Genomic DNA, 10942 nt, shown 5'->3' on the forward strand with positions numbered 1-10942 from the left:
ATATGGAATTCATAATTCTACAATAATACAATATGATACTAATACAGTATGATTGTAAAGAATTTATTTTTAATAACAATAACATAGTAGGCCCTTCCCTGGCAACCAAAGAACTATTAGACGTCTCTAGAATTGGGACCACCTCCCAGCAGCCTTTGCCCTTAACCCTTCATATAACCCAGTAGATCAAGGCCTGAAAGAATTATCCAGCTGCCTACTGCTCTAGGTGGTGGCTTCCAAGTCTTTAGAGAGTCATTATCTCAAACTCATTATTTGCATCAGTCGGGAGAAGAAAGGGACAGAGTGCTCGTGGTGTTGCTGGATATCGGGCATCATCAGCACGACGTGCTGTGGGGTGGAGACCTCTGGGGGGCAAGGCCCCCCAGCCTCTACTCGGGCAGGTTCCACATTTTCTTCAAGTTGCACTTCTTCAAAACCTTTCTGCTCCTCCCCAATCTTCATGGGGCTTAACAAGTCTGAAGTGGTGTTAGCAGCGGGGGCCTTGGTGTCTGCGGGGGTCTTGGTGTCTGCGGGGGTCTTGGTGTCTGCGGGCATTTTGCTCTGGCTCTCCGTGCCTTCTCCTGCAAGGCGCAGCAGCAGCTCCTGCAGCTCCTTCTTCTTCTCCCTCTTCTCCTGGGACAGCTGGTTGACACAGTCATCTTTCTCCTTATACAGCTTATCCAGGACTTCCATTTGTTCTTTACAGTATACTATGGATTCTCCAATGGCGCTGATGTGTTCTGACAGCTGACTGCATCGATGTTGGAGGTCATCCACTTGACTTTGGAAGTCCACCTCGTCAGGCAGGTCATGGATGAAGCAGATTTTCGGCTTCTTCTTGGACACCTGTGGGTCCTGCTTCCTGCTGCCAGACACGCCATGGTTCTGGCTCTTGGGGAAGAGAGCCTGTTGATCCAGCTTCGTCTGGCACTGGGCTGCCAGGTTGGCCAGGCACCTGCAGTGGGCCTGCTGGTTCTGCAGCTGCTTGCTAAGTTTTATCTGTTTTGATTCAGCCACTGCTAGGGCTTTAATGTAAAAATCTTTCATGGTTTGTGGGTTGTCTATATCTTCTGGGACAGTCAGGTCAGATAGAGTTGCCTCCTCACTATCTTCTTCATTGTGTACTCCTTCACTTTCTCTAGTGAAAGCCAGGAAGCTCAGCTGGGCCTGTAGTTGCTCCTTCTGTTGTTTAGTTGCTTCCAGGCACTTCAGAATATCCTGAAACTTTTGAGACACCATCTGGTCCCCCAACTTGGTCTGCTCCTGTACCTGCTTCAGCTGCTCCAGCATCTGGGTCTGCCTCCACAGGTGTTGCTGCAGAGCCTCCTTCTCCCAGGTCAGCTGCTGATTGGAGGTGATGTGCTGCTCACAGGTGGCTCTGAGCTCCTGCAGCTGGGCCAGGGACTGCTCCTGCTGCTCCTTCAAATTCTGAGCCGCTTGGCTCTTTATTTCAGCCATGTCTTTCCACTCCTCTAACTTTTCCTTTAACTGGTCCAACTTCTCCTGCAGATGTTTCTTCACCTGCTGCTCTGTGTTCAGGCTGCTGGTAAGCTGCTCCTTCTCCAGGCTCAGCCTGTGGAAAGCGTCCTGCAGCTGAGCCAGCTGCTCTTTCAGGTCTCTGCTGTGCACATGTGTGCATTGCATCGCCTCAAGAATCTTGTGCCGATCCTCGGCACACTGACTCCATTCCTCAGCCTTCATTTCCAGTCTCTGCAGCCGCTCCTGCTGCTCTGCATTCTGGATACGGAGGCTCTGGTTTTCTTGTACCTGGATGTGAAGTTGTTGTTCCAAGTTTTTTAACTCCTCCTGCATCTGGTAGGCCTGGGCCTGCAGCTGCTGCTCAGCTTGAGATGGTCCTGCAGGGCGCTGCAGCTCTGCCAGCTGCTTTCTCAGTCCTGCCAGGTTGGTCTCTAGGTCCAGTACCTGCCTCACCCCTTGCTCTCTCTCCTTTTGTAGTTGGTTCATCTGCTCTGAGAGCTGTTGGACCTTTTCCTTCCACGTGGACCTCTCCACCCTCAGGTCCTCCGCAAAGGTGTCTCTCTCCAACTTTAATGTGGTCACTCGACTTCCCAGGTTGTATAGTCGGTTTTTCAGTGCTTCCCGCTCCACTAGTGCTTGTTGAAACTTGCAAATTCTGTTCTGCATGTTGCTCTTCTGTGTCCCGAGCACTTCCAGCTTCTCCTGCAACTTGGTGTTCACTTTCTTCAAGTCATCATAGCTTCTGGTCTTTTCTTGGAGCTGAAGCTTCACATTATTCATGTCTTCAATGAGTTGTAGGTTCTTTTTCTCAGTCTCATTCTGCAAGGTGGTGACTGCAGACAATGCCCTCTCTAGCTCCGCAGCATGCTGCTGTGTGGCCACCATGTGGTCCAGGGCAGATCGTAAATTGTGTTCTTTTGAAACCATCATCTCTAGTGATAGTTTGTGGATTTCCAGCTCTCTTTTCAGTGCTTCGTGCACACGGGCCATCTCCTCATTTTCTTTCTCTCGATCCTGCAGGTCTTTGTTTTCCTTCTTCAATTGTTCGATCTCACTGCAGAGCTGTAGGTTTCTTATTTTGCTGGAGTCCAGGGCAAGCACCAGCTGTTGGTAGCGCCTCTCCAGATCCTCACTGACATTGGGACCTGTGACTCTCTCCACCCTGGCAGCTCTGTCTGTGTCCAAAGGTAGGGGAGGCTCAGGGTCAGCATGGTCTTTGGTTGGACCCTTAATTGGTTGGACCCCAGAGGTGTTTGTCTTGGGGTGCCCTACCTTTTTAGTTTTCTTTTTCTTGATTTTTTCAGGTCCATCAGGACATTTTTTTTGTTGATATTCGTGCAGTAATTTCTTTCCTGCTGCTATTTTTTTTTCCCTTGTTTGTTCAGACATACCAGCTCTGGGACGGGCACGATGAGGGGGCCACATTCCCAGGCTCTCTGAAATAACCTCTCAAAATCACTAACAACTATATCTATTTCCCACTATATTTCCAAAGTCAACTCAATTTGCTAGCTCACCGCTGCAGCCACCTCCACCTTCCTCAACTCCGGCAGTAGTGTGAACCAATAAAGGGAATACCAGTGTTACTAGGACTGTGGGCGTGGCCCCAATTCTTGTATCCCATTGGTCAGAGAGAAATATGAATAGGGGGTGTGGCCAGAATCTGTGATCCAGGCAGGGTGGAGTCATAATGACAGCTACTTTTACAGCCACAGCCCCATCTAACTCTATCCAGTTTGGTTGGGGGCAAGAGTGGGACTTGCTTTAGCTGGATAGGTGTACAGTTTTTTTTTTTTTAATGTTTTTATATCTATAGCTTTTTTTATTGTGAAAATACTGTACAGAGGGGTTACAATTACATGGGCAAGATAATGAATACATTTCTTATCAAGCATTGTAGCCTCCTCCTTTGTTTCCCCTTCCCATCCCTTCCCATCTTCCCCCCCCCAATCCTCCCCGTCCCCCCTTCCCCCCACCAAAGTTGTAAAGTTGGTTTTTGACATAACGACTTGTACATCTCATTGTTGCAATGGGTCCACCTGTATCCCTATTTAAACGATTTGTTTTTCCCCTTCCCCTCCACAAATTATACCAACATGCATTTGGAAAGCAGTATGGAGGTTCCTCAAAAGACTCCACATAGAGCTCCCCTATGACCCAGCAATCCCACTTTTGGGCATTTACCCAAATGATCACAAACAAGACCACACTAAAGCTACCAGCACAGCACGACTATGTTTATTGCAGCATTATTTACTATAGCTAAGATATGGAACCAACCCAGATGCCCCTCAGTAGATCAATGGATCAAGAAAATGTGGTATATATGCACAATGGTATTCTATGCCTCCATCAGAAAGAATAACATTGCCCCATTTGTTAGGAAATAGAAAGGCTTGGAAAAAATTATATTAAGTGAAGTAAGCCAGGCCAAAGAAACATAGGTCCCAGGGTTTCCCTTATTTGCAATATCTAGTATATGTCTGAGTCAAGCAGAAAAGGTCAGATAAGGTGATGTTAGAGAAATGAACCCTAAGATATGTATTCAAATGTTTTTTCTTTCATGCAATTGTTTCTAACACATTTATAAGATTATTTCTTTGTTGCTTTGTATGTCCCTCCCCCACAGGTATACAGTTTTTTTAAATACATATATTTTTATTGTAACCATACTGTACAAACAGTTACATGAGATAGGTAATGAGTACATTTCCTATCGAGCATTGTTACTCCCTCCTTTGTTTTTCCCCTACCATCCCTTCACTCCCTACCTCCCCAATTCCTCCCTCCTCCTACCCCCGAAGTTGTAAAGTTCGTTTTTAACATAGTGTCTTGTACATCTCATTGTTATGATGGGTCAACCTGTATCTTTGTTTCAGCATTTTGTAGGTGCACAGTTTTACATGTACCTTTCCTGACTTTCCTCACACATCTGTGGCCACCAGAGTTTTCCCCAGGCTTTCAATTGGTCTCCAGGCAGTTGCACCAAGAAACACAGCTATCTGCCCATGCTCAAAGTCTTCCTATTGTCACTCCATGCAGAAGTAGCTCTATTGTTCTAACCATATTTGCTTGTATTCTGTTCTTGATATAACCTGTTCTTCCACCCAAAGGAACAGGAGGGTTCAGGGACATCACAGGTCCAGGGCTCCTCACCATGAGTATTGGCCATGTTGCTCAGCTAGGCCAAGCCTAGCACATGTTTTACACGGTTTGGCTGGTGATCTCACAGGAATCAGAAAGACAATCATGGGAGAAATCAGACTGAGCAGTCCATGGTGCTGCTGCTCAGGAGTATGTGAAATTCACACCAGCACAAAAAGAACTGAAAACAAATCTAGCCAAGCTGGCAACTACCCAGCCACATCCAAATGGTGCTGTGTCCCCATCGCAGGTTCTGGGGCAGCCCTCCACCACTCCAGAGCCATTGGACATCTATTTCTGCATGGGAGTGATTGGTTACACTCCAGAGATTGGCTGAAGTAATTGGTGTGGCCAGCTTTTCCTTCCACTGAAAATGTGTGCTGGCTGTGGTGGCCCGCCCCTGCAGTTCTTTGCTCAAGTCACTTCTTTGGATTAAGGCCACGGTGAAATACTTGTTGCAGGGCCTCAGTCCCTGGATTAAGAGGGCGGCTGGTCCCTTCCACAGAGCATTGGTTGGGTGGCCACAGTCAGTGTCAGCACAGCAGGTGCTCAGGGGCAATCAGCCTGAATTCCGCTGGGGCAGATCTGGGCACTGGGCCTCAGGGCTCAGGAACCTACCATTCCTCTAGCCACTCACATTCTGGTCTGTGCATGAGGAACCCGCCATGATAAAATATGTGTTCTCCATTAAAATTCACACAGCATACATTTATATAGCTTTCAGAGCTGTGACCCTGACATCGAAGATAAACTCAAGAGAGGATGACTGAAAAGCATGGTCAGAAGCCACAGACACAAGCAACGATGGGGTGGGGAGCGCAACACACTGGGCGAGAGGGGTACGCACCCCCCATTTGTGCTCCCATTGCTGCGGTTAGGGCAGGGACCCATGCCATCTCGGTTCCAGTGGGAGCCTCACAACCGCCCAGGGCTCCGGAAAGCAGGCTGCTGCGGGCAGCCAGAGAGAGCCCGTGCCTGGCATGAAGACCGCGCCTGCGCCCGCCCATGGCCCAGCCACCTCTCCACCCGGCCGCTCCCCTCCTCCTCCAGGCCACACCGACTCCTCACCCTGGGAGCCCCTGGGCCAGGGCACTCTTGGCCTAGCCCTCTCTGCTCCAGAGCCGCCCTCGGGTGGGTCACTTTGGGTGCCTGGAGGGGCTTCAGGTCTGTCACATCCTCTGGTGCCGCCCTCTTTCACCAAGTACTTCAGGACTCTGCTACCTTGGGGCCTTAGGTCACAAGCCTGTCCTTCCCAGGGCGGGGCCGTCCGGCAGCGTTTAGATCAGGGGTGTGGGAAACTTTCTCCAGAAGCTTCCAATGAACCCCCTGGCTCTTCACCAGCTTTATTTGAGTTCTTGAAATCCCAAACTACATTAACATGCAACACCATTATCTATTCTGTCTCAAAAAAGCAGAGCAATGAAGACGTAGTTATTTTTATTTTATGTGGTGGTGGTGGTGGTGGTGTGTGTGTGTGTGTGTGTGGTGTGTGTGTGTGGTGTGTGTGTGTGGTGTATGTGTGTGGTGTGTGTGTGTGGTGTATGTGTGTGGTGTGTGTGTGGTGGTGTGTGTGTGTGTGTGTGGTTGTGTGTGTGGTATGTGTGTCTGATGTGTGTGGTGTGTGTGTGGTGTGTGTGTGGTGTGTGTGTGTGGTGTGTGTGGTGTGTGTGGTGGAATGTGTGTGTGTGTTGTGATGTGTGTGTGGTGTGTGTGTGGTGGTGTGTGTGTAGTGTGTGTGTGTGGTGGTGTGTGTGTGTGGTGGTGTGTGGTGTGTGTGTGTGGTGTGTGTATGATGGTGTGTGTGTGGTGTGTGGTGTGTGTGTGTGTGGTGTGTGGTGTGTGTGGTGTGGTGTGTGTGTGTGGTGTGTGTGTGGTGGTGTGTGTGTGTGTGTGTGTGTGGTTGTGTGTGTGGTATGTGTGTGTGATGTGTGTAGTGTGTGTGTGGTGTGTGTGTGGTGTATGTGTGTGGTGTGTGTGTGTGGTGTATGTGTGTGGTGTGTGTGTGGTGGTGTGTGTGTGTGTGTGTGTGTGGTTGTGTGTGTGGTATGTGTGTGTGATGTGTGTAGTGTGTGTGTGGTGTGTGTGTGGTGTGTGTGTGTGGTGTGTGTGGTGTGTGTGGTGGAATGTGTGTGTGTGTTGTGATGTGTGTGTGGTGTGTGTGTGGTGGTGTGTGTGTAGTGTGTGTGTGTGGTGGTGTGTGTGTGTGGTGGTGTGTGGTGTGTGTGTGTGGTGTGTGTATGATGGTGTGTGTGTGGTGTGTGGTGTGTGTGTGTGTGGTGTGTGGTGTGTGTGTGTGTGGTGTGGTGTGTGTGTGTGTGTGTGTGTGAAATGCCTATGCTTTTCACTCCTTCTGAAAGCCACTATCCTATTGGATCAGGGAGGGTGAAGGAATGTACCTGAAATAGCTTATTTAGTGTTGTTCTTCTTCTTGCTGTCATCGGTGTAGTGATGGAGATTGTATCAGAGTCTGATACCTCTGCTATAAGGCCTCACATGTAGACATGTCTTATAGAAAGCAATGGGAAATGATTTAACTCATAAATAATGCAGATATAAAGCCTTAGATTATATTCTTAAATGAGGACACTTGCCATTTATAATTTTCTTTGGTTATGGGTTTTTTTGTGCGTTTCTCTGTCCTGTATGTGATATTTGGCCTTTTACTTAACTAGGAAGGGACAAGTTCTAGGACTTTCATAAGGAGTTGGAGGCTAAATGAAGTATACAAAAGTAGGGATGTAGAGGAAGGCGTGGATAAGGGACTTATTTGTTATATGATTGGACAAGAAACCAAGGTAGGACAGACTTTAAGTAAGACTCTCAAGTGTCTGGCTTGCTATAACATGTGGATTCTCATGTCCCATTGTATATGAAATAAATATTAAGGAAATAGACAAAGCCATAGAGGTAACAGGTCATGACTATGAAATTGCAGTTAAACCATCTGGCTAGGTAACGAAACAGAAATTTGCTGTTCTAAGATTAAAAACAAAAATTATGTGGCGCATCTGTCTATCTGTAGCACCTAAAAATATGGGAATTGGAGGAATTATTATGGAGACTCTACAGGGAAAGAGGACCACAAACTGACCCAGAGGGACATTCATGTAAAACGATGTTGGAAGAAGTGAAGGATTCAGATACTTCAATGGAAAATAGTGAGATATTCAAAACAGAAACCAAGGAAAAATAATTTCAGAAGAGAGAAGCTAACAGTGACAAGTTAATTGTCCTTAGTCTTTGCCTCTAATTCCAATTTTCTTTCCCCATGCTCATTTAGATGAATTCTACTGTGAGAATGATCCCTGCAAAATAGCAAAATATCATGTTTTGCATATCTTAGATGCTTACGATATTAAAACATTTATAAGGGGACATATAAATACATATGAATCATCTAAGCTTAGCTAAATTGTGCCTATTTGATCTACTTGTCTTTGAAAGGTTATTTCAAGGCCTTATGGTCATAGATGCAAATTTAGCATGTCTGAACCCAAACACATACTTTTAAGGAAGGTTCCCAAATGATTAGAAGGTCTAGGAAACAGTAGTTCTCTTTTTTTCTTAACTTATTTTTTTTATGATTCTGTCAGAAATAAAAGGTATAGGTCTTACATGGAAAAGTGACAAGCCTATTCAAATAAACGAAATGTGAAGCCACACTGGATGTGAGGAAATAGTGCATGTTTTAGTTTGGATGATGGTAGTATACCTACAGAAATGGATCTTGAATAAAAATATCAAGTCATACTGGGAAGCCTTGAATTTTGGATTGGGGATTTTGTAATTATTTAATAACAGCTTTAAACTTGAATGATTGGCTCCTTCATGCTTTGTTCATGTGTTCATTTTTTAATTCTACATTTACGTATTGCTTTCTTACTTCTGAGTATGAACTTTGTTAAAAGGAACTGAGTGTTTAAGAAGAAAGATTTCCCCCACATCCCCACCAGCAACTTTTGGAGCACTAATTCACTGTTGGCGGGAATATAAACCACTGCAATCACTGTGGAAAGCAGTTGGAGATTCCTCATGAAACTGAACATTGAACTAACTACCTTTTGATTCAGCAATACCACTGAGGCAATTAGCTAAAAGATTACAAGTCAGGACACAGTTATGACACTTGCACAGTCATGTTCATTGCTTCCTATTCACCATCGCCAAATTATGGGAAAAGCCTAGATGACCTACAATGAACAATGTCAATTGAAAAGGTACTATATTTTAATGTGATATATATGAATTTTGCTCACCAGGAATATGATATTATGTTATTTACATGGAAATGGATAGACCTGGAAAAATTATTTTAAGTGAAGTAAGTCAGGCTCTGAGAGACAAAGAACACAGTTTTTGTCATATGTAGATCTAAATTATAAGTATATATGTAAGCATATAAAGTATATATATAAAGCATATAAGCATATATAAGTATATATATATAAGTATATAAGTATATATATATAAGTATATATATAAAGTATATATATAAGTATATATATAAAGTATATATATAAGTATATAAGTATATATAAGTATATATATAAGTATATATATATATACTTATATATATATAAGTATATATATATATAAGTATATATAAGTATATATATAAAGTATATATATAAGTATATAAGTATATATATATATAAGTATATATATAAAGCATATAAGCATATATAAAGCATATAAAGCATATAAGTATATATGTAAGCATATAAACATATATGGATATGTACATATACAAATCTATTAAGTATAACATATGCAGATGAAGCCTTTAATGGTGTAAATTCTTTTGAACTACTAATTTAAGTTTAACAAAATGAGTACCAGGAAACTAGAACATGTGTTGTCTGGATTGGAGGTAAGAGTGGGTAAAAGGGAGGGGTCAGTCAAATGGAGAGAGGAAAGGTAGGCAGATGCAGTCATAATACTCAGTATGCATGTGATAGGATTAGGTAAATTGAGGGGGTTGGGTTTGGGAGAGATGGGGGAGAATGAAGAAAGAAGTAACAGTGATCAAGATACATTATACTTATAAACTGACATGCTGAATTAAAATTCCATTGTACAATTACTTATGGCTAATATAAAATAAGGATGAAAGATTGAAGTTCTAGAGTGATTAAAAGGCCTGGAATTATCCACACTACAATGTAATCAGAGCTGAAAGGCAATTAATTGACTTTCAATTTCCCTGAGCCTAGTTAAGTGGCAGGTAAGTCAGTGTGACTGTACATTTAACCTTCATGTAAGAGGAAAAGCAAGATGTGGCTTCAGTGGCTGGAGTTCTGACTCATCACCATAAAACTGAACACTGTCTATATCTTTTTCCTAGTGCGATTTCAGCCTGGCCTGGTCCAAGACAACATATGAGCATCTTATGCTGAACACACTTAGAGAAGTGGATTGTTTTTACCATCTGCTAAGCCCTACATAGCCTCCAGTTTGAAGTGGAAGTAATGTCAGAAACTGATTTAAGCAGCTTACATATGTTGTACTGCAGGAAAAATCATTGGACATAGGGGACTCTGAAAAACAATGGTAGGCATTTGGGATCCATAAATGCTTAGTGTTTGTGACAAATATGCCCAGTAGCCCTAGGGCAATACTTTTTCCCCTTAGATTTAAGTGTCTATTTTTCTCCTTTGCTTAGTAAAAGAATTTTCATCTTTTTTTTTTTTTTTTTTTTTTTTTAGTGTATAGCTGAAATCCCATAATTAATTGCAGGTAAGGTTCTTTATGTTAATTACAACTTTCTCTCAGTGCTTAAAAGTTTCACAGCAAATGCCAACATACTTTGGAAAATTGTTTTTTATAAATTTTTATTATTGATCATGTTTCTGGAAAATTTAGATGCCTAAAACAATGGATAAACTTATATTTTCTGCCCTTTAGAATTCTTTAAAGGTTCTACTTTACATTATCGGGTCTTGTTCAAATTACTCAACTGGCCCTCCAAGGCCTTCTATGCTCATTTTGTCAATTCTTATACTTTCCTTACCAATGAATTTTCATAGTTGCAATTCTTCCACATGTTGGATTATAAAAAAGCCTCTGAATGCATTTTCTAAGGTAACTTTTTCTACTTTCCTTCTTGTTTTCTCATGTTTTGTATGATCTTTCCCTATTGATAACTTCACCATCATTGAGAACAAGTTCATATAGCTTTCTTCCATGGAAGCTTTCATGATCATTTCTTGCAATTTTCTTGTAGTACTTGGAATATGTTTTCATATATGGTTATAATTTGAATGTTTTCATAATCTCTCTTCAATGGACCATTCTTTGTGATTGACATGAAAATCTTGGT

General features: G+C 43.2%; 1 protein-coding gene across 1 annotated transcript; it reads right to left on the reverse strand.

Annotated features, from left to right (window-relative positions):
• Positions 1 to 255: 255 nt before the first annotated feature.
• Positions 256 to 2904, reverse strand: LOC122107257 (golgin subfamily A member 2-like). Its single transcript, XM_042678859.1, has 3 exons — positions 1456 to 2904; positions 753 to 1362; positions 256 to 581 (listed from the first exon to the last, which is right to left on the reverse strand). The coding sequence occupies exons 1-3, from the start codon at positions 2902 to 2904 to the stop codon at positions 256 to 258; spliced, it is 2385 nt and encodes a 794-aa protein (XP_042534793.1).
• Positions 2905 to 10942: the final 8038 nt, after the last annotated feature.

Source organism: Dipodomys spectabilis, unplaced genomic scaffold (genome assembly GCF_019054845.1).
Source record: "Dipodomys spectabilis isolate Male_0828 unplaced genomic scaffold, ASM1905484v1 ptg000050l, whole genome shotgun sequence".
Lineage (NCBI taxonomy): Eukaryota > Metazoa > Chordata > Mammalia > Rodentia > Heteromyidae > Dipodomys > Dipodomys spectabilis.